This window comes from Xiphophorus maculatus, chromosome 19 (genome assembly GCF_002775205.1).
Source record: "Xiphophorus maculatus strain JP 163 A chromosome 19, X_maculatus-5.0-male, whole genome shotgun sequence".
In the NCBI taxonomy this organism is placed as follows: domain Eukaryota; kingdom Metazoa; phylum Chordata; class Actinopteri; order Cyprinodontiformes; family Poeciliidae; genus Xiphophorus; species Xiphophorus maculatus.
In genome coordinates, this window is record NC_036461.1 from 9,668,777 (window position 1) to 9,691,701 (window position 22,925).

General features: G+C 39.9%; 1 protein-coding gene across 2 annotated transcripts in view; it reads right to left on the minus strand.

The window, feature by feature from the left end:
* Positions 1-544: 544 nt before the first annotated feature.
* The window catches only part of LOC102237933 (signal-induced proliferation-associated 1-like protein 1), a 41,154-nt gene continuing 18,773 nt past the window's right edge, over positions 545-22,925 (minus strand). For both annotated transcript variants that reach the window (XM_014476208.2, XM_023352767.1), the window contains exons 2-21: positions 19,212-20,915; positions 18,373-18,503; positions 17,170-17,358; positions 16,746-16,920; positions 15,926-16,029; positions 15,504-15,661; positions 10,487-11,066; positions 8,975-9,249; positions 8,635-8,886; positions 8,385-8,528; positions 8,139-8,290; positions 7,962-8,044; positions 7,150-7,568; positions 5,783-6,007; positions 5,274-5,436; positions 3,870-4,071; positions 3,551-3,700; positions 2,816-2,933; positions 2,515-2,593; positions 545-2,431 (exon numbers count right to left, since the gene is read on the minus strand). In XM_014476208.2, coding sequence (XP_014331694.1) covers positions 2,288-2,431; positions 2,515-2,593; positions 2,816-2,933; positions 3,551-3,700; positions 3,870-4,071; positions 5,274-5,436; positions 5,783-6,007; positions 7,150-7,568; positions 7,962-8,044; positions 8,139-8,290; positions 8,385-8,528; positions 8,635-8,886; positions 8,975-9,249; positions 10,487-11,066; positions 15,504-15,661; positions 15,926-16,029; positions 16,746-16,920; positions 17,170-17,358; positions 18,373-18,503; positions 19,212-20,694 — 5,226 coding nt within the window. In that variant the 5' untranslated portion in view covers positions 20,695-20,915 and the 3' untranslated portion in view covers positions 545-2,287. The remainder of the gene's footprint in view (positions 2,432-2,514; positions 2,594-2,815; positions 2,934-3,550; positions 3,701-3,869; positions 4,072-5,273; positions 5,437-5,782; positions 6,008-7,149; positions 7,569-7,961; positions 8,045-8,138; positions 8,291-8,384; positions 8,529-8,634; positions 8,887-8,974; positions 9,250-10,486; positions 11,067-15,503; positions 15,662-15,925; positions 16,030-16,745; positions 16,921-17,169; positions 17,359-18,372; positions 18,504-19,211; positions 20,916-22,925) is intronic.

Sequence of the window (22,925 nt, forward strand, 5' to 3'; positions counted from 1 at the left end):
TCATCTGAGACCTAAAAAACAGCATTAAAAGAAAATAAAACTTAAAAATCTAAGGGTTGAGTACATTTGTATGGCATAATCTATGTCACCTCTAGTTACTTTATATGATGATCTTCATCTGTATATCTATTCAGATGAATAGAATCAAAGATTACCTTAATCTCACACATTAGAATAGATATGTGAACATATACTTAAATCTAGCTGACTCCCAGCAGTGATCACATTACTTGTTCCAGAATCAAAGGTCCTTTTTCACGCTGGATCTATTGGTTTATTACATTTAATCAATCTGTGTGATCCAGGTTTGCCTCTCCGAAGGCAAACGGCTTGTTCAATCAGAACAAAGTGGAAAAACAGCAGCTCTATGTTAATCACGACACAACAGCAGGCGGCCACCTCCTGACGGCTTTCACTTTACTTGTAAAGCCACATTCAATAACCACAGCACTATTACAGGCTCATGTTGGAGCACACATGATGTGAAATTTTAATTAATCTTCCATAAAGTGCTGCTCTGAAGGACCACACATCAGTCAGGGTGTAATTCAACAAAATATCTTTAATAGATAGAAACTTTTTTTTTTTACACATCACAGCTCAATGGAAACATAATCACATGCTGTCACACATGTTAAGAATGAAGGCAAAGGGGTGATCTGCTCTGTCAGGGATTTCAGACTCTTCTGAGTCCAGCTTGCAGGCATTGTTCAGTCTTTAAACCCCTTATTTCCCTCTTGCATAACCCTCATTTCTCTCTCTGCTACTCAGTTAAGCAAAAATTACATGAAAAATAAAAGTATAAAATAAGACTGAAGGTGCAAATTTTTGATGAATATTAAACTCTGCTTATATACAGTTGCACAGTGTCTGAATACAAAAGGAAGCAGTTACAGCGTGAGGTTTAAATAAGGGCTTTGGTCATCCACGGAACAAGTTTTGTATCAGGATTTCAAGCAGGTTTTTGCAGAAACCTGTAGCTGAAATTTTCAGGATTTATCTTAGTATGTGATTATACACAAACAAGTACCGATTTAATCTACCCTGGGAGTCAGATTGAGGCCATTTCACATGCTATGGAAGGACAAAAGGGTCAATTTCATGTAGTGCTTTACATGTTGTCAAATAATCCACTGCAGCAGGCAAGGCAACAAAATGTTATACATCAAAAAGCATAACAATAATTTGCATTTTGGATTAAAGAATTTGTCACATAGGCTGCACATTTTCTCAGGAAACTGTCAGATATCTAACATCTCATCCTTCTTGGCCATCATCTTTGTCATAAATAATGTTTGTATTATATAACAGAAGGGCAAGAAAAAAATAAACTCCGACTTCACATATTTACAGTCATATGAATTGTATATTTGCATCTTTATGGCACCCATTGTGTTTGTACAATGTACATTTCTTTCTTGTTGTGATCATTTTCACTGAACAACCTTTAATTTACCTGCACAGTTGTTTACACACAGAAAGGTCCTTCACCTTACAGTGCTTAGTGTGTGCTAACATAAGGGCTCTGTGTCTACCTAGCCATCAAAAAATATCATTTGGATTTTTATTTTGGTTAGTGGTATAAAAATAAAAGGTGTTGAGAAACAGCAACAAATCTATAACATTTAAATCTATAAAAGTGTCCATGTGGATCTGCCCAAAATTAAAGGATGTTTTATTTTATTTTATTAGAGCTTGATAGCTGTCAACAAGTTCAGCTTCATTCAGGTTAGCTGAAGAACCCCAGTACCGGTCAGAAGTTTATAGAGAGATCATCGCTGTGAAGGCTTTTTTGATTTTGGACTTTTGATGATGTATTTGAACTGTTTTTTTCTCATTTTAATTAATGACAACTTCAATGGATTTTAAAAGCAAGAATCCAATGTTTTTATTGTAGAAAAGGAAAAAGAACTGTCCAAACTTCCATTTTCTTGATGAAGGAAGGTAAACTTCTGATCAGCAGTGTAAACAGGGTCCGAAGCTTTATATCCCTTTAGGTTAGTTTAACATTTCCTTCTCTAACATGCAAGGATGCCACCAAAGCATTATATAATTGTATGTACTCCCATGAGGGGAGTGCATGCCGATAAAATCTAACAAAAACTGTTCATTTTCTCTGTCCTCTTTTTAAGTCTTTAGCTGTTTTCAGTATTATTTTTACAGATCCAGTAGGATAGCATGTAAAGTAATGTTGGAGCTGGTTTGATAAGGAGACCAATATAGAAAACAAACACCAGCTTCAGTAGTGGTTAACATCCCAGTGGAGAGCAGTTGACATCTGTGGGCATCAGTTCATATCAATGGTGTTGAAGACCCACTCTGTGAATTTCTTGAGCTTGGCTGAGGCGCTGTAGGATTCCTCCAGGAGACGCTGGTTGTCCTCTCGCAGGCTTTGGATCTGGACTTGCAGTGAAGCCTTGGCATCTTTCTCCTAATATTAAATAAATAATACAGTTCAGCATCTCATGTACCTTTTCTTTAATACTAGAAACATCATTAGATTATGTAACTCACCTTCTTCAGGTCCTCCTGCAGCACTTTCACCATGGACTCTAACTGGCTCAACTTACCCATCAAACATGGCGGAATCTCTCTGTAAAACAGGACAGCCAGGAAATTAATAACCCGATGCTCTAACTGTTGATTTTACAGATAAGTGTGCAGTCAGCCAGCAAAAGGAAACTAATTGATGTCATTAGCTGCAACAGTGTGTGACTAGAAGGAAGTGCGCTGGGTCTTCCATGGTGTCAGCAGAGACGGAAATGAGGGAAATAAAACAAACATTGATGTCTTGCCATGACCTGAGACCCCTTACCCGGGCGAGGGCTGTCTCTGTGGAGCTGCCTGAGGCTCGGCCTGCTGGGGGCTGGCAGCTGATGTGCTCTCAGCCGTGGAGCTCTCCTCCTGGGCTGCAAGGAAAACCAGTCTCTGCTCTAGAAAACACAAACGATGTGCTGTTAGATGTGAACGAAGAAGAAAAGTTGAGTAATGGTGCCCTCACCTGGTAGAAGCACAAAAAACAGCTGCGTTATTTCATGAGTTCTGAGTACATTTTTGTCCCAGTTTAAAAAAAAAAAAAAAAAAAAACTTTACTGCCCACAGTTTTACAGTTGTCAGCCTTAACATATGGAACCTGCAAAAACTAAATATGAGGATTGATAGGTATATACATAGATAAAACTTTTAGATAAGGAATTATTTAGATATAAACTTAGAAAAAAATCTAATTGTATACTTTTTCCAGATCGTTTCAATCAGCTTTAGATTTAATTTTTGCGTTTTACTTTTAAATTAACTAACTCAGTTGCACGTTCCTCTTGACTGGAGCATTCTTTCTTGCGACATTGCATTTATGCTGAAATTTTGTCTTTACTGTACAGTATTGTTATTCTGTTCTTATTTTTTATATTCTACCTTTGTGAGTCTATTATGTGTTTTTGCCTGTGTCTTTGCTGCTGTTGCGTAGAAATTGTACTTTAAAGGACATTTCTTCAGTCAGTTATTCCACATCGTTTTTCTAATTTTAAACATCATGAAGATGCAAACTTGCCTTCAAATGCCTTGGCAGCGTCCACCAGGTGAGCCCAGTCCAGCGGGCTGTCTGCTCCGGTGTCAGGTAGGGGCATCAGAGCAGGATCCTGCAGCTGCTGCTTCTTCCTCTCCTGCTCCAGCTCTGAGCTCTCTGGGGCGGTCAAGTCTCCTGGGGGTAAAGCAAAGGGAGATTAAAACCCTCTGGACTTCTCGCTTAGCTGCTCCTGCATGACAAACTGATGACATAAAGTGACCCAGAAACCTCGCTTGTACCTTCAGTAAATCTACATTGCAACAAATTACATATTCAGGTGTTGCTGTCAAATGAAAAGAATCACCAAGAGATTTGTGCGATGCCCGGCGACTTGGACCATGCCGGACGGTGGGTGAGCGTGGGATGGTGGAGCAGGTGAACAGAAGGTCAGCGGATGTGTCACACTGTCCACTGGAGGTGGACTCCCTCTGTCCGCTGTAAATACTCTCATCTGACAGTGTCCTCTGAAGGGAGCGGCGGCTGGGAGGAGGGCCTGGGAACAACGGCTTCAGACAGACACGGAAACAGATCGAGAGTGACAGGAGTCACAAAATCGGTGCCAGGAGGTGATGAACTGGAAAAATTACTTCAACATTAAACAGAACTGTCAGTCACTCCAGAATGTTAGTAAATGACCAAAAAATATGGCATTAGGAATAACTTATGTGTTCTAGTTATAACATTACTGATTACAGCCACTTTTTAGAAGATATTTTCCAGTATATTTAGTAACATTTCCATACAATTAATGCCAATATTTAAAATAAATTTAAAATAAATACTGTTTTCTATTAATATATAGATTAAAACTGTGTGATGTGAGTCAGACTGCTTATTATTATTAATATCAGCATCAAGTTTGTGACTATTTCAACCATCTACCCACTGCTTAAAGTTATTTTTAATTTCTTAGTCATTTAATTTTACATTAAAAGATTTATTTGAGATGTCAACATCTTTCATTATTGTTCCACTTGCTCCAAGGAATAATTTAAGGCTTTCAATTAATCAGATATTAATGCCTTAGACAGTGGGAGGAAGATAGAGTGAGAGAGAAAGGCCTCTTGTGAGAATTCAAACAGAGTCTATTCCATTAATAATTTTTCTTCAAAGATTAGAGAGGCTGGCTATATTAATCTGCTATGAATTGATCAAAGCTACATGAAGGTGAATATTATCGGAGACTAAGCAGAAAATATTAAAAACTTTAGCAATCTGGACTTGACATAATTGAGAATGGTAGAAAGAAACCCACATCAAATTCTCAAACATTAAATATTTGAAGGCGAGATATGTTAAAAATCAGGATTTATTTTTTTCTGTGCTTAAAACAGTGTTGCAACATAATTTGGAACTGCTTTTGTTTTCCGAGGCATAACCATTAATCAACAGAGGCGTGACGGGTTTCTCACAACAATATCTGTTCGAGATTAGCCACCACAGACATGATTTCATAAATGCAACTTGATCATTCCTGCACCTAGTTACATGTCCAAATAACTTCAGCATTTAGGTTTTTATGTACAATTTGTTTATTCAATGTCATTTAAGGTCATAAAGTCTGTGTATCGATTAACTTAATTTCTGTTGAATTCATGCAGTTCAGCCATGTTGGTTACAAACCAACAGGAGGTAACGTAATTTTTAAATCACTACTATTAGGTAAAATGTTTAGCACAGGGATTCAAATAGGCAGATTTTCTGCTACCTTCTCTTCATTGGTTGTAGGTGGTGGGCTGTCAAGTGTGATCAGCTTCTTCAGGTCTTCTTCCAGGCTGGATTTGGCAGTCTGGCGCTGGGGAGACTGGGAGCCGCGGAGATTGGCCCTGAGCTGGGGCTGACCACCGAGCAGGCCGTCACTCTGATGACGCCTGGAGACAAAAAAAAAACAAACAGATTTTGTCAGGAAACATCTTATAGGATACAAACTTGTCTAAATAAGCAAAAACAAGAAGGCAAAAGCTTTAGAAGAAGCATGCAGACAGAACATACATTATCAACAAGCAAGCATGGTGGATACGCTCCCAAAATAAGATTTCTCAAGTTTATATAACAAAAACCAGAGATAAAGATCCTTCCCTGAATTAAAACAGGGTTTTAACTCGGCTATGCCTCAGGGGGGCGCTGTTGATCATCTTTAAGCATTTGTTTAAAACTCAACCGAAATGCTTCATCACATTTAAAGTATCAGCAAAACCAAATTATTTTCGGTCTTACTTGCGAGTGCTGCTGAAATCCACAGAGTTCACGGTTCCTCCAGGCTTCTTCCAACCAATCAGGTACTTCGAGGTTGCTCCTTGACGCGGATAGAAGCTATTGGTCCCTGGGGACTGGGGATTCTGGGATGTGGGTGACAGGTCTGCTGCGGCTGCTTCGTTCTGTGGTGACGAGGCGCTGCAGTTCTGTCCCGTTGGACTCTCTGAGTGACCAGAACTAATAGTGCTGGAGCGTTGAGACACAGACGTAAAACATTTATAAACATATAAAAACCAACCGCTCAGAGGTTAGATTATACTGTTGCTTGGTTCTATTAGTTTTGATAAATACCATGAATAAATTTGATAACATTTTTAAATTCTGGCTAATTTGGTTAAAGTAATTCACCTGCTGCTCTAGGGCTGTATGTCAAACACAAGAATCTATGAAAACCCTTTAGTAAACTTGAGTTTTACTATTGCATCTTCACCTTTAGACAGTACTCAGGGTTTCCTCTACATACAAATCGTCACAGCAAAATAAAACCCAGAACACCTTCAGAATGAAGTTTAAATATATATATATATATACTGTATGTATATATATATATATATATATGTTTGCAAATGTAAAGCCATCATCAGACTTTTATATGAATTTAAATATAATGAAACTTTAAAAAAAGAAAGACAGGTAATTAAAGAAGGTTAGGTTGAATGCATTAGATCAAGCCTGTGAAAACAACCTTAATGTTAACGCATGTTGCATTTGAATGACAGAAGCATAGTTAATTAATATACTTTGGCCTACATTCATAATGTTTCATATGTATTTTGAAGGCTCCCTGATTATGGTATTTAATAGGCAGAGTCATGTCAACATAGAAAGAGTTCACGGTTCCTCCAAAGTTCCTTGAGGAACCGTGAACAAAATAGAAGCAGGACCCCATCTCCTCTCATGTCTTCATTTTCTAAACTATTCTTAGTCTAGAATAGTGACAATTTCATTTTGTGTGTGTGTGTGTGTGTGTGTGTGCGTGTGTGTGTGTGTGTGTGTGTGTGTGTGTGTGTGTGTGTGTGTGTGTGTGTGTGCGTGTGTGTGTGTGTGTAATAAAACTCAACAGCCAGCAAGATGTCTGCAGGAAGAGAGTTATTTCTGTCTGAGTGAAAGGAGAAAAATAGCTTTCCTTCATTCAAAAGGAAGAGGATTTAAAGAAGAGGGAACGGTGCTGAGCTATGACAGATAAAACAAGTACACTCTTCCCCTCTTTCTGAATAAATCCCAGACCTTAGGAACTTCATGAGGAGGACTATGCAGGATATTTCTGCACCACAAGAAATCAATTTACTTAGAAGTGAGAGATGTACAATAAAAAATCAGCAGCCCACCTGGAGTGGGACGCTGCATCACTCATGCTGTATGCGGCGCCATCAGGAGCCACTGTAAAGCCGGTTGGGCTCTTCGCCGATATCTCACTGCCTCCGGCGGGAACAAGAGAGTCTGGTGTTGGAGGCGATGTGCTGGAGGCTCTCTCGCAGCTTCCCACCTCATCCTGCCAAGGGATTTTTTCCTTGGATCTGAAGGCACCAGTGGAGGAGGCCGTACTGCTCTGGGTGGCGGTAAAAGATGTGGCATCGATGCCGCTGTCAGTGGATGTGCCCTGAAGATAGCCGTTGAGCTCCAGGTCGCTCCGCGCTCCGGACCGAGAGCCGACTTCGTACCACTTCTCGTCACTGTGCGCCGAGCTGGAGGCGTTGCTGGACAAGGTGTTGCTGCTTGACTGGCTGGACGAATACGGTGCATCAGCCTGTTTACAGAGAAGAAAAACAACAGTCTACATCAGCTCATGTAGAGGAGAAAAAACTAGGGTGCTCAATTCATTGAAATAATCAGGTCATAGTAATATTTTAATCCTGCCTGCTGTAGGCACAAGCAGTGTTGGTTATGAGCAATAGAAGGAATCAAACATTGGTTTTTCTGATGCAGAACCTCACATTTTTATTTGTAAACTTTGTTTTATAAAAATGAATATTAGGGACCATTTTGCTTCTCCTTGACAATCATGTGATGTTTATAGTCTATCATGCATGATCCCTAAAAATATATTGTAGTTTGTGTTTGCATTATGTTGTAATGTGAAAACAGTATGAGGCATCTTTAAACTCTGCCTTAAAGATGCAACGTAATGATTGCTGATTACCTTGGTGTTTTTGTTCGGAGACAGGCGGCTGCTCTGTTCTGAATGCTGGAGCCGAGGAATCACAACCTTTGAAACTACAGTATCTATGAAACACAAGTAAATCAATAAAAAACTCCTAAAACACAAATGTTTTGTTTAATATATGCATTTTTTTAAAATCTCTGAGGATTTTCCAACCTGAGCCAGGTTTGCCAATGTCCAGCCTGATTGCGATGTCGCTGTCCGCAGGTCTGGACCATGCAACAGCAGAACACACCTTGACTCCGTTGACTCCATCAGCGGCCACCTGCCGCACAGACGTGACAGGCGACTGGGAGTTGTTATTAAACCTGCACAGGACAACAGGAGGATTATTTAATTCACTATGGTGCAAAACAAGAAGAAGTTGGTGCATCCTGCATCTCGGTCGGCAGCCAGGCTCACCCATCAGGCACAGACTTCTGCCTCCACTGGTTTGAACTCATTGTGTCAGTGTAGGAGAGGTTAGAGGGCGAGTTTGTGCTGTGCAGCGTGCGACCCATCACTATGGAGCATGCTAGAGCGTAGTTGTCATTCCCTGGGGAATATCTGCAAGTAGACATATGGATGACATTAAGGACATATGCTGCAACCAGACAGATAAAATTCAGCATGTCTGATGTATTGCGTAACAGATTTATATCCATCCTGTGACCTTTTCGGGTTGAGAGGCCGACCGTCGCTCGACACACTGCGAGGAATGGCGGCACTGTTGCGGTCACTGAAGTCTGAGGGCGGCGCCTTGATCAAAGTCCCCCCTGAGGCGGCAGAGCGAGGGCTGGATGAGCTGCGCGGCCACTTGGCATTGTTGTTTGTTGGCCGAAAAGGGAACTTTAACTCGTAGGGCATGCCCTCTTTGTGGTTCTTGTAGTCCACAAGGGGCATATGATAGATTTCAGAGCAGCCTCTGTTGTCAGCACAGAAAGGACTCCAAGTTAAGATACTAAATAAATATTTATACATGTTTGATATTAAATTAAATATTTATATTTTACCTGCGAGGAGTGGAGTCCTCATGTGGTGGAATAATGACCACCTTGACGGTGACGGAGGTTCTGAGCAGGTCAATCATCTGCTCATGGGATAGCGAGGCCACAGACACCTTGCAGATCTCCACCAGTCGGCTGCCCTGCCTCAGTCCAGCCTGCCAGGCATAGCCGTACGGCTCCACTTCGGCTACGATGCCCTCAAAGTTGACATGAAAGCCCAGTTGGCCCAAAGCGTTCCGGCGCAAAGTCATCTCTGTGGTCTGGCTGCCTTTAGTCAACAGCTGCAGAGGAGACAGAGGTAAGTGGTGAGTGTTATATTGGACATACATAGATAACAGGGACAAGGGATGAAGGAATAAGATTGAAACTTTTCAAAATATACCAATTTTTAGTTGTCCCTGTCCCTCACTATGGAGGGACATGTCACTGCTTAAAATGAATAATTCATTGGCATGCAAAACATAGAGATGAAATCATACATTGTAGGATTTGTAATGGAGTCAACACAACATTTGGATATTGCATAATTGGACACTATGTCTCTATGTAGCTATAATAACAACAATAGTACTATAAGACTTTAATCAGCCTTTCCTAAATTCTTAATAGCTGTAAGAGGCACAAATTAGGGAAAAGTGGATACACTTCAAAATAAATAAAGCTTTCAAATTAAATTCTTAGCCTTCACCCCATTTCTTATGAATAAGGTGTTGTCAATTAGAAAATGGAAAATATGTCAATGGAAATATTTTTTCAAGTAAATTTTAAAACCACAATAACTTTTATAATGTGTAGATTGACTAGATGAATCTCATTAAGTTTTAGAAATATGGTTACAAAGCCAAATTTGGGGTGTTTTCAGAAAGATCAGACTTGGGAAAAAAAGTACTAAATTTTTCTGTAGGCAAGATGAAAAATGTGCAGCTATTCCTAAAAACAACAAAAAAGCCAGTTTACTATTGATATTCACAGGCCATACATCATTTTTTAAAATGATTTTCGTTCCATAAATTTAAGCTGATAATCATGTAACTGGCTTCTGAAAAAAAGTGTGCCTTCTTTTCTGCCATGACCTCACTAGCTGGCTTGTAACACCACAATCTATAACTTTTGTTAGTAAATTGGAAACACATGATAAAAACTCTAAATCATCACTGTCCTATAATAATAGCCTATGTAATTTTTTGCCCAAAAATGACCCCCTTTTTATTTCCAAAAGATGATTTAGGAAAAAATATACTTTTGGCAACAATGACTTCTTAGGCCATTATTTTAGGAAGGTAACAAAATGCATTATAAATACACTAGTATATTTCCTTTTCTTTTGGTGGATGTTGATGTCAGAAGCATGTTTGATAACTGTTTAACAACGCATTCAGTCATGCTAAGAAATTAGTTTTTACATACAACAGAGAATCGATGATTGGCCAGATTTTTGAATGAGTTTCCTCATTTGTAAAATTTTCTCAATTGCTATCTAAATTAAGTACCAGGCACCAACCCACTTCACTCACTGACCTCCAGTCTTTTCACAACCTCTCCAAAGTCCTCAGTGTTGTTGTTGATGGATCGAAGTGACACACTTTCTCCGCGCTCATAGTAAATCTTCAGTGAGGCGGGGCTCCCCGTCGACCAACCAATGATGTCACGTGTGGCGCAGTTAAACACGACTGCTTTGGCCTCCTGATCCAGCAGGATGATGAAGTCATTTGAAATGGCCAATAGGCATTCCCGTTCAGCACCTGCTACCTGATCTTCGGCATGAACCTGCCAAGTTATGGCCCCGAGACTACGCAGCTCCGCCCCACTGTACGGGCGAACCTTCTCTCGACGCTTATGTGCCAGAGAGATGAAGGGAAACTTCCCAGCAGGCTCCACGGGTGTGCTGGTCACGTGCCGCTCCGCCAAATCGCGCAGGTACTCCTGTCGCGTGCGTGTCGCCATGGCGCCAAACTTTTCGGACTTGTGCGCTGCGTTCTCAGCGTTGATGACCTTGGCCAGCAGAAAATCCCGGAAAACAGTGGACTTTGGGAAGGTAACTCCCTTTGGGATTGGTGGACCAAAGGAGGGAACGTCCTGCGAACGGGTGACGGCAACGCTAGAGGTAGAAAAAGAGAAGGCAGGGATGAATATATTTTTGAACTTCTAAAATAAAATAAAATAAAATGGCCTTAACCTATAGAAATGTACCATTTAGAAAATATTTGATAATATAAATAAATAAATATGAATGAAATGAACAATGCGCACAGAAGACAACAAGTTATTTAAATACAAGCACCCAACATATAGCAAAGTATGAAACTAAAGTGACACTGTGTGAAAACAGCTGAAGTGGAAAAACAGGCACCAAACTGGTTATTAGTACAATACATTCAATCCCCCTTTTGTCACATTACAACCACAAACACAAAGGAGTACATACGACTGTATTTTGTGACTGCATCTCTATACAGGGGGAATAAAAACTAGTATAAAGTTTTACTTATTACACAAAAGAGTATAATTATAGTAAATTTAAGTGAATTACTCAAATTCAAAGAAAAATGATACATGATTCTGCTGGAGGCATTTTCTAGTTGAAAGAGTTTTCCTTTTCTCTGTCACCACATGTGTACTCAGAATGATGGCTTGCTGTCAAGCCAACGACTCAATGCAATCAAGAGTCTCCTGTTGCCATGTGCTAGTTTGAATTGCCCTTTTCCTAAAACTTTAAAACAAATTCTCTCTTATTTTCTTCCAATTAAAATACTGAATATTGTTTTTTAACAGACTAACTTATGGAGAAGTTGGAATGTCCTGTGAAAGCATTGTGTTGGCATGTTTGTTTCCTATTAAGAAGTGTTGCCTTTGACCTATTTAATTAATATAAAGAAAGGTGTTAAATTCTTGCAGAACTCTCCTCCTCCTGTTTCCCTCCACTGCTCCAGTTCCAACAATGGAGTTAAATTGCTATTAATTGGTGAGAAAGTGTGTGTAACATTCCCAGACACCTGTTATCAACAGGAACCTTGGCACAAAACCAGCAGCAGGAGGTTTCATTCACAATCAAATTGTTCACCATTGTAGGAGAGATTTGTTTCAGCTTCAGCTTACATGTTTAACCCTCTACTTGCTTCCTAAAGCAAAGTGAGGGATTCATACACATTCAGAAGCTTGCAAACAAAAAAGCTAACAAGTAATAAAAAGCAACACGCTGTGTATGATAAGCTGATCTGACAATCCTGACAAGACTTGGTTCACCCCATTAAACTGATCTCATAGCCAATGCCTGCAGCAGAAATGTTGTACACCATGATTTACTCGCTTTGACGTACAAAACTATCCATTCTACCTCATATGACAAGCCAGCTTCCAGTGCTGTCAGCCTGCTATGCTCTGCAATACCATGGTATGTAGAATGAGCACAGCGGTTGGACTTAGCGAGCACAAACAACCTACATTTCTCAAACAAAGATCTGGTTATGCAATCCAGCTTGCTGGCCTCGTGTGACTTTGAGGCAGCAGTTGAAAGCAGCAGATTAGCAGCATTCTGGCTTTAGGCCACTTACTCCTCTAATGCGCTGTACTGGCTCAATATGACCAAAGCATTACCCAAGTCTCAGTAGCAGGCAACAACAGACTATTAATAACTGTGTGACTCAACAAATCATAACAAACTCCTTATTAATAGAGATTGGAAAATAGCATTCAATAAAATTTAGAGTGAAAAAAAAATTCTCTTCATGATCAAATTTTTCAGGACAATTCCTTGATTTTGACCAAATGTTTTATTGATTACTAAAGAATACACAGAGAAGGAAAAACAGATCAACTTTACGTTATTATCCATATTTATCTATTTAATCACGTGCCTCCATTGTTCATTTAAGTTTTATTCAACTAGATAAAGTGTTGGTTGACATGTTTAAAGGCCAAATGGCAGGGGTTCTTAAGTTTAAATAGAAGAAAAAAAATATTGATCAGTCGATCAGTGCCAATCAATAAAAAAAATTGTCCAACTACCATTTTTGACAGAAGTGCATCTCTAATCAATAACTCACCTCTTTCTTCAACAATAGGGCACCATTCTCTTCTGGTTTTTGCTAATATCCTTAAAATCTAGTGCAGTTGCAAACAAGCAATGATATGATTTGATGAAGCGATGATAAGTCAGTTGATTTATGTAGCCAGAAAAATACCCTAAAATAATCAATATGTTTTAGGAAAGTCTTGTAATTCAGTTGGGTTTTTTTTGCTGATGAACATCCAGGGCCAAACGTTGCAAAAACAATCTGAGATAAGTCCTGAATGATCCAAGCAAAAGCCAAATGTTCACAGTATTAGTTACTCTGGGTGGAGTCGCTGGGTTGCCCTCCACGATTCTATATCTTGTATCTAAATATAGCAAGTAATATAAACCAGTATTCCAGACATTAACTCTCACAAGAGCCTAAAGTGACAAATTCAAAAAGAAAAATATCATAAAATATCCACTGGTTCATGAAATACAATAGCTTAAAAAAGTCCCCACAGAAATAAAGGTTAAAAATGATAATCCTGGTGTGGGAAACGAAGTCCAGCCTGACCCGTCTTCCCCTGAGGTGGACTCTGTGAGATCTGAGAAAACCCTCCTCTGTATGCTCCTCTTTACTCACATCCATGAGCGACTAAAGAGAGCACTTCATGTGCATGGGACTAACTCCTTAAGACCACTTCGGCTCATGCAGCCCAGAGGCGAAGTGGCAGCCGGGGAGGGGGAGAGAGAAGAGGGAAAGGAGGCTGTTTTGTACCAGTGTGTGAAGAGTGAGCCTTCAAGTAAATTAGTGTACAAGCAGGGAAGTGTGTAACTGTATGTGCTGTGTGCAAGTGAGCATGAGGAGGTGGTAAAATGGAGAAATGGGGCTAACGGAGTGACAGAGAGCAACTATGTGTGCATAATATTTGTGCATGCAGTGAGGTGGCTTTGAGTTAGTGATAAAAGCAAAGAGTTGGTCTATCATCATCGCAAAGCCAAGAATAAGCCGGCAGAATAGAACAAACATTGATTCGACAGCTACTGCAGAAATAATGTCTTTGTTCATAATCAAACAAATGTGCATGGGTATATATAGCTTAAGCAGCCCACGATCCGTGAAAACAAGGAGAGGGTGATGCAAAAAGCTTTTATGTTTGATTCATGCCTTGCAGTCAATGCTTTTCTTTTAATGCAACTGCAAAAATTTGAACTAAAAAAACAGCTACTACCACTGAGTAAGACAGGGAGCATTTAAGGCGACATAAATAGATAGGTCAGACATGGTTTTGGTTAGACTGGCCAACTAAAACTGTAAACAATTATTCTTCTAGTTCAGTGGAAAGAGAAAACAGGATTAATCTTTGCCGTTTTACTTTCACTGCATAAATTCAAATTCAAAAAGTGAAACTTATATAGATCAATTAAAAACTAAGTGATATAATCTCAACCATTTATTTCTGTTGGTTTTGATGATTATAATTTGCACTTAAAGAAAACCTCAATTTCTTGTTAAATATGAAAGTTATATAAAAAATATATCATGGCTTATACAATCAATGTGAAGACCGCTGAGCAGCTACTAAATTTACATCTTAGCTGAAATATCTGGAAGTTCACAGAGTGCTGTATCATACCAAATTAAAAAAATTAAGTGAAAGGAAAATCTGGTAGAAAAACATGCACCAGGGATAAGTGTAGAATTGAGAGAATTTTGTACAAAAAGTCATTCAATTGTTAAGTCACTCCTGAACCAGAGACAGGATCACAAGCTAAGAAGAAAATGACTTCTTAGTCATTTTCTAAGAAATGGCTTAGAAAATGTCATATTCTAAGATGTCTTTTCTAAGGCCTCTTTTCATGTAATTTAGAAATCAATGTCCCATAGTCTGGAGCAAGAATGAAGAGGAATGAAATCCAAGCTGATTGAGGACCAGAGTGAAATTTCCAGTCACTGACTATATGAGGTGTCAAGCTGTCTGGTACTGTTGGCACAACTATGTTTGATCAAGTCCAAAGTCCTTGCAGTTGTCTACGAGGAAATTTCAGAGCACTCTTTGCTCTGATAACAAACTTTATGGAGATGCTGATTTTTTGCAGAATGACTTTGCACCTGCTCAGACTGCCAAAGGCACCAAAAGCTGGTTCAATGACCAGAGTGTTACTGTGCTTGTGACCTCTACTCCATGGAGAATCAATGGCATTGTCAAGAAGTAGATGAGCGACACTAGGCCCATAGAAATGATAGAAATTAACATATAGTTTTCAGAAGTCTGACATTTCTGTTAGAAATATCCTTTTTTAGATTATAATATTCATATAGGCTTTTTCCCAGTTATTTTTACTACATAATTTTTTAAGAACAGAATTTTTTATTAGTTATAAACTAAATGCTTAAAAAACATTTCTGTGTAAATAAATCTATATAATATTTAAGTTTTCAATATTTTACTTTAGGTATTGGCATAAACATATTAAAAAATCACTCAGATGTAAATCTACTCTTAACTTATCCCCTAATAATCTGCCGCTAGGACCTACCTGTAGCATGTGCTGTCAGAGCAGGGGTTGTGCACCCGAACAATGATGAAGACATGCTGAAAGTGAGACCGAATGGCTCTGGGCGTGAAAGGGTGAGCTCCTGGTTCCTGGAACACAATGGTCACAATGTCGTTCCCAATGTGGCGCTTCCTCAGCAGCTGGAAGAACAACAAAGATTATACTGACTGAAACTGAGATTTGACTGAAATTAAAGTTAAAACACACACATGTGGCACATTTTGTTTTTTGTAAGTTGAAACAAATAATTTCATTAAATCTGAACAGGGTTCTGTTTGCAGAGCTTTAAATCCTCTGCATTCCTGAAAATTTATGTGGAGCATTTGTCTCCAAAGAAAGAAATTTTCCTGACAAAACAATATACTGCATACAATCTCCATGTTCTCTGTGTTCTCCATGTTTACCTGTTGTTTGTTGTTGGGCGTGTAAGGCAGCATTGTGGACACATGAAACATGATCTCGTAGTCCTTGTAGGAAGTGTACAGGGAGTGAGTGCCAGTTGAATCCGCTGCAGAAAGAATGGAAACGCAGAATTGAAAACCGTAATATTACTTCCATTCATTTGTGCTTTGTACTCTCTGTGCACAGGATGCACTTTCACCATAGCACAAACAAGTAGACAATAGTGAGCCGTGAACAAATGCCAGCCAATCAAAATTAATGTTCATCCGTGGAAAATTGCCTTCTCTAACTTTTGCATCCTGTACATTGTTTTTTGAAAGCACTAGAAAGTGTAGGAAATTCAAATCATTTTAAGAAAATATTTACATCTCAAATCAAACTGAAACCAAAATTACTCACAATGAATTCCAGAGAACAAAAAATGGTCTCCAGTATTTCTATTTACCTACAAACCTCTGAGCTTCTTTTATAAATGCTAACTAATTCATGTTAGTCTATCACATAAAATCCCAATAAAATACACAAAAAATTGTGTCCAAAAGGATAGATATTTGTAAAGCCTCCAGGGGTTTGAATATATTTGAAAGGCACCGCATGTGTTGGAATCTAAATAAACAAGAAGGAAGGAAGGTCACATGAAACGGAAGAAAGCAGGACAAAAATAAAGAGTCTCAGACTAAAGATGCTCCAAAGGGTGAGAGGTGACTGGGAGGCAGAAAAGTCACTTTGGTGTAGGAGCTAATCTACAGGCCAGTATGGCTGGCCTGTAGATAGAAATCCCTTTGTATACGAAGCCAAAAACAATGCAGTGTGTGTAATTACTTTTGGTGTCCAGCTGGGCTCTGTACTTGGTGAAACCCTTGAGGCGGATCTTCTCCCCCAGCAGTTGGAAGAACTCCTCCAGGGCGGGGCCGGCGGTCTCGTTGTTGTACATTTCCTCCTCTGTGCTTTGTCCTGCTCGGCAGTACATCACACCCACCTTGACCTGAAAACTAAGCTGGAGACCAGACACAAAAATTTCAGACTTTTTCGGCCTCACATTTGTCTTAATGACATTTTTAGGTGATTTTTAAATCAAAGTGAATTCATGGCTGACATTCCTTACAATGATCAAACTCTATCTATGGAATCTTAAACAAAATACTGTCATGGAAAGAGAGGCAGAAGGAAGAGGAAAGAAAAAAATACCCACACTTTCTTTCAGTAAAGGACAAATAATTTGTAATCTTATGTGTCATCCTCCTACCCCTTGTTCATCCAGCTTCATCAGCTGCTCTGTGACTTTAGGGGTGTTGAGTGCCAGTCTGAGGCAGGACAGATCCAGTTCTGGGAGAAGGTACTCGAGTACATCTTTGATGGGCAGACCTCTTGTGGTCCCATGTTTGGAGGTAGAAGGCACTGCATCCTCCAATATAGAACCTCTAAGAGTTGTCAGCTGGATGGGAAGAAACGCAAAGGAAGATTACAGAGAGGTGAGAGATAAGGAATGCACCTCACATATTATTAAGGCTCTGAACTTCAGAGAAAACTGGCTGTCCCTGACAACAGAAAAAAATAAGCACAGTCTGAGTTCCAGAGCTTCTAATACCAACTTCAAAGTCAATAACGCAAAAAAAGACAATTCTGACTCAAATCTTTGGGTAAGTACAAAATGAAAGAGGTGAGATGGCCTGTCCAACCATTATGTAGCACAAAGTGTGCATTGTGCTGAGCTCATGGGACTGAACTCAATCACCCAGCTATCTTAGCAGCTGGAACAGATGGACACTCCCTCTTCCCTGCAAGCTTGAAGCTGTACTGAGCTGATGTTTACAATGGGCCACTGTTTCTAATGTTTGCATGAGGGATTGGGGGGTGGTTAGTTGCTTCAGTCAAACCTGTGAAGTTTAAATCACATGCACCTGTCTTGGAACAATCCACAAAAAAAGCTTGTATATGCTTCTGTAGTCTATATGGGTGGGAATGCAGGACTTCAAATTCTATAAACCGATTTCCCAAGATGACCCCATAGGAGTGTAATCAAACTCTCATATTAAGAAAGTATTATATTTAACTGAAAGTTCTTCACACGATAGTTTTAGGTTGCTGACAGGCCTTCAGGACAAGAGGATGCAGGTACTTCCTGAGATTTCTTCACACATTGCTAATATCAAGTAGACACCTGAATAGCTTGAGGGAAGGTTGCATAATGATAATAATAAAAATAAAAAAAGAACAAAAACAAGTAACGCAACTTTAATTAGTTGGTTATATTAAACATGCAAAAAAAACTTAACCCAGAATGAATAATACATAAGTTGACTGTAGCATATTACAGAAAAACCTTTTTCAAATTAAAGTTTAGCTACTAAATACCAAAATGAGTGAGTACAAGAATATAAAGTCTGCATTATTAAAATTTAGTTGGAAGTGAAAAAAGTGTGCTGTAAGAGTTGAAGGCACATCTGACCTCGCTTGTTCTGAAGATGATGCGGTAGTTATACTGCTGCCCACGATCTTTTTCCTCGTCCAGCTTCTCTCTGCGCAGACTTACAGCGACTGGACCCAGAGCCTCATCTATGCCAAAGTAGTTCCAGTGCTCTGAGGTGCAGGAAGTGTCACATGTACAAAAACAGCATGTTAAGCATCACTGCTTTTGAAGCACATCATTAGTTTGCAGGTAGCAAAATATTTACAACGTTTGTCACAAGATTTATAAATTGGCATCAGAGAGATAATTTGCCATCTTTAATGTGTTGAACATTGTATTTGAACATTGTATTTGCCTGGAAAAATGACTTCAACTAATTTGGGAAATCAAGAATTTTCCCTCTATATCAGACAAGTCAAAGTTGTTTGTATTGTACACTCGAATCAAATGATGGCCCATTAACACGTCTACAGAACATTGACAAGTTGAGAAGGTAGTAACTAGCATGTTGAACCAGCAACAGAACTAAAACATGCAGGACATCGGAGCTTACGGACTGACTTTGGACACCCTTTGTCTATATGATGATGATCCAGGACTTGAAGTCCAGTGTCCTGCAACTTTTAGATGCATTTTTGCTTCAACACAGCTGAGTCAAATAATGAGGTCATTAGCAGGTCTCTGGAGAACTTGACTGCATACTGTTGAGGTGATTCAGCCATTTGATTCAGGTGTGTTGACTCATCTGAAAGCTGCAGGTCACCAGCTCTTGATGACTGGATTTGAATTAACTCAAACCTGTGCACATTTTTTCTATCACTCACCTACAAAAAGAGCAGTTCAAGTGCATCATGATCTGCACTATAATTGCCTCTTACCTTTAAGGTAGAAAAACTTTCTGTAATAGTAGGCTCCTAGATCCACATGCTCCACAATGTACTGTTTGCCTTTTTCGCTGACTGTGCTTGGTCCCTCCTTGGGTCCCTCGAGAACAGCTACTCCAGCATTAGTGCAGTGTGTGCTCAAAGATGTCTCATATAGGTGACCTTCTCCAGTCAGGTTTCCTGAGCTGCTGCTGCCTGCTCCACCACCCACAAGTCCATGATACCCAGTCCCACCTAGCCCACCTGCGCCCAGCCGCCGCCTCCCATCGGTGTTGATCTCATTACGGAAGCAGGGGCAGCTCAGCAACATTTCGTTGCTCTGTTCGTCTCCAGTGTCCAAGCCTGGGCTGTCTCTGGAGGTCAGCTCTTCTTGGCTGCCACTGGGGGAGCTGTAAGGCAGGCTGTGGGTGGATGACAGTGTGGAGGTAGCAGATGCTACGGCAGCAGCGGACGCTCCGGTGGTGGTGTTCTTCCTCTTTCCTGCCATCTGTCGAAGCTGAGTAATTTCATTGAGGTCAAAAAGGATGCTCTGAACGTCGTAGTGAGCAAAACCTTTCTGGCAGACCCAGGGCTTTAGAGCGGGAGGTGCATCCTCCATTCGACTGTCCTCCACGTCAGATCCGGCTCTTGGGGAGTCCAACTCGCCTCGTACATTCTTAAGTTTCCGGAATATGGACTCCCCTCCCGTTTCAGATTTAGTGCGTCTTTTCGGAGGCTTCTCCCTGTCTCTGGGTTTCAGCAGGTGTCCATCTGTGACGTCCTCCTGAAGCTCCTGAAGCTTTATCCCAACATTCAGAATGTCCTCTAGGTTCTCTGGAGCAGGGCTGCGCTGGTCAACCTTGTCCTCTTGATAACCCTTTAGCATTTCAAAGAAACTGTCCTTAGCGATTCCGTGTTGATCTATTGATGATGTGCTGCCATATTCCCGATGAAGAGGGGAACATTTAGCTCCCGCTGATGGTGCCCAGTCTTCTCCACTATCTCCACTGCCCTCCATCTCACTGATGGCCATGTCGCTGTTACTGCGTTGACGGACACGTCTCTGTCGTGGATTTTTGTGCGCAGGGCCTCTGTAACCTGGGGTCAAATAACGGTTGTCGGGGCTGTAGCTGTTTGGCGGTGCATGTGTTCGACTCATTAGGGTGTTGTGGATGTTACGAAGCATAGAGGAGTCATGAGGGCTCAAAACAGAGCCTAACTTAATGTGACTTTTAATAACAGAGGGGGTGCCAGCCCCAGTATCACCAGAAGAGTGCCACTGCACTCCTGGAGTATCTTTTCTCGGGGGCCAGTCGGCCACCCGAGCTCGAACGCCCATTTTAGGCATCCCTGTGTTCACACTGCCATGATAGTTGTCTGTTCGGGCCGGAAAAGCCCCTCCATTGACTGGTCGGAGATGGCCAGTGTAAAACTCATTGGTGGCAGGAATGGAGCCTCCAACCGTGCACTCCATCGGTGGGCGCTTCAGGCTGGTCATGACATCAGTGCCAAAGGCTAAAGGCACTTAGCAGATGGGCATGGCTGCTTCTGGGACTGGGTGCTACTCGATGACCTCATGAGCAAGTATGAATGTTGGAATCAACAAGTCAAGAGGCAAGAGATATCCTCAGCACTCAAGCTTGCATACTGCCTCCTTAGCTGCAGCAATCCTGATGTTTAGCATTTTATCCATTTGTAACACTTGGAAAAACATAAACCCTGGAAAAACATAAACAAATAAAATATATGTTAGGATTGTGCTGAAAAATTAGCAGTACAAAAATTTGAGCAGTGACTGCCATCAGTCCAAGATGATGAACTCTTGATGTAGAAATTATCTTCACACATGATTTCTACCACTATTGAAATCTTCTTTAGCAAAAAACCACATCCAAGTTAACACTTATACAATGGTTACGGAAGCATATAAAATAGAGGGATATTGTTGTTTGAAAAGAAAATCTGAAAATTTCTACAAAAATGTCTAAAACAAGTATCTAATGCAAAACACATTTTCAGGACATTTAAAGGGCATCCCCCTTTAGTGGTAAGAGATACTTAAAAGTTAGAGCAATGTACCTTACAGTTACAAAGCAGCAGGAAAAGGATCCAACATTTTTTATTAATCAAAAAACAAAACAAAATTGATTTTGTATTCAGTGTTGTGGCTCAGTGCTTAGTGAACCAATCCAACATTTAGTATTAGATGGAAACCATCTTTGAACAGGAATTCTGTCACAGATTCTCAAGTGAATTTACATACACTCAGTGCCATTTAACACATGCCATTTAATTTCTAAGCCATTTAATTGCAGCTCTAACTGCATTTTGTTCTGCCACAAGGTGAATCTCGGCTTAAGTTTTCCCAGGCCAGGCCTAAATCTTCTATCTCTTCTCATTTGTTTCCCAAACTATTCCCACAGATTGATGTTGGTTGGATACACTGAATTTTGTTTCGGGGGAAGAAAAGCAAAAGAGTTGAACTTTTTAAATTTATATTTGTAAAAACATGAAAAATATGCCTAGCCATTCTTTCATTTCACAGTCATGCACTATTTTAAGTTGTTCTTTCACTTAGTAGCAAATGAAATACATGAAAACTTGTTTTATAGCTTGGAAGAACAAAAATCATGTGGTATGAATACTTTTGCAAGTTGTTGAATATATTCCATCAAAGAACTTCAATCTCTCAACCATGAAATGTCCAAGTCAGTTCGAGGCTCATGTCTTCTGATATCTTCTTAATTTGTTTGCTAAATTGCAGTTCTTAAGCTCAACTAATCCCACTTGAACATCAAAAAGTAAAGAGTTCCTTTAAAGTTACCTGAAAAATGGGGAGCAATCACTACCTGACAAATCAGGCCAATTTGGAAATGTTGCAAAAAAAAAAAAAGAGCTTAAATCTCTTCAATTACTCCGACCCACCAGGCTGTGCCTGTTATCACATTACCCACTAACTATAAGTGCACTGCAAAAGCTCTCAGTTCAGACACCTTCATACTCCATTGACAACATCAGTTTTCATTACAAGTATAAAAATGTTATAAAAAAGAATGCCTCAATCAAAAAAGTAAAAGCCTTATACTTGAGAAGAATTTGCACTATACTATGTTTAAACAGTGGTGAACACTATTGAGATGCAGGTCAAATGCTCCCTCAACAAGGGGAGCATTTGTCCATTTATGCTGATGTGTCAACATAAATTTGTAAGTCCAGTTAATCAATCAATCAATCAAATTTTTTTTGTATAGCACATTTCAGCAGCAAGGCATTTCAAAGTGCTTTGAGTACAGGAGGAAGAAATCTCAAAGTTCTGCAGTGCAGATGTTTTTAGAAAAACCTCAGGCAAAGCATCCTCAGCTAACCAACACAGAGTGTTTGACTAGTCAAAGCTACATGCAGGGCAATTCTGGAATAAAACCTGGAAGGGGCATCAAAGCATACACACAAGTTAGAATAGCCCAGTCAAAGACTAGTTCTGAATCCAACTGTGAAAGAGAAAAGGCTTGGAAATCCTTATACACTCTCTATCCAGCTGACTAGGTTTGAGCTATTTTACAAAGAAGAAATTGATTTCTAGATAAAGTGAAGTTGTTGGAGAAACATCATAAATGATTTACAGCTGTAACTGCAACTTTACTTCATAATAATGCAGTAATTTGTGTAGGTCATTCACATAACATCCCAGTAAAATACTATAAAGCTTGTGGTTGTAATGTGAATGGAAAT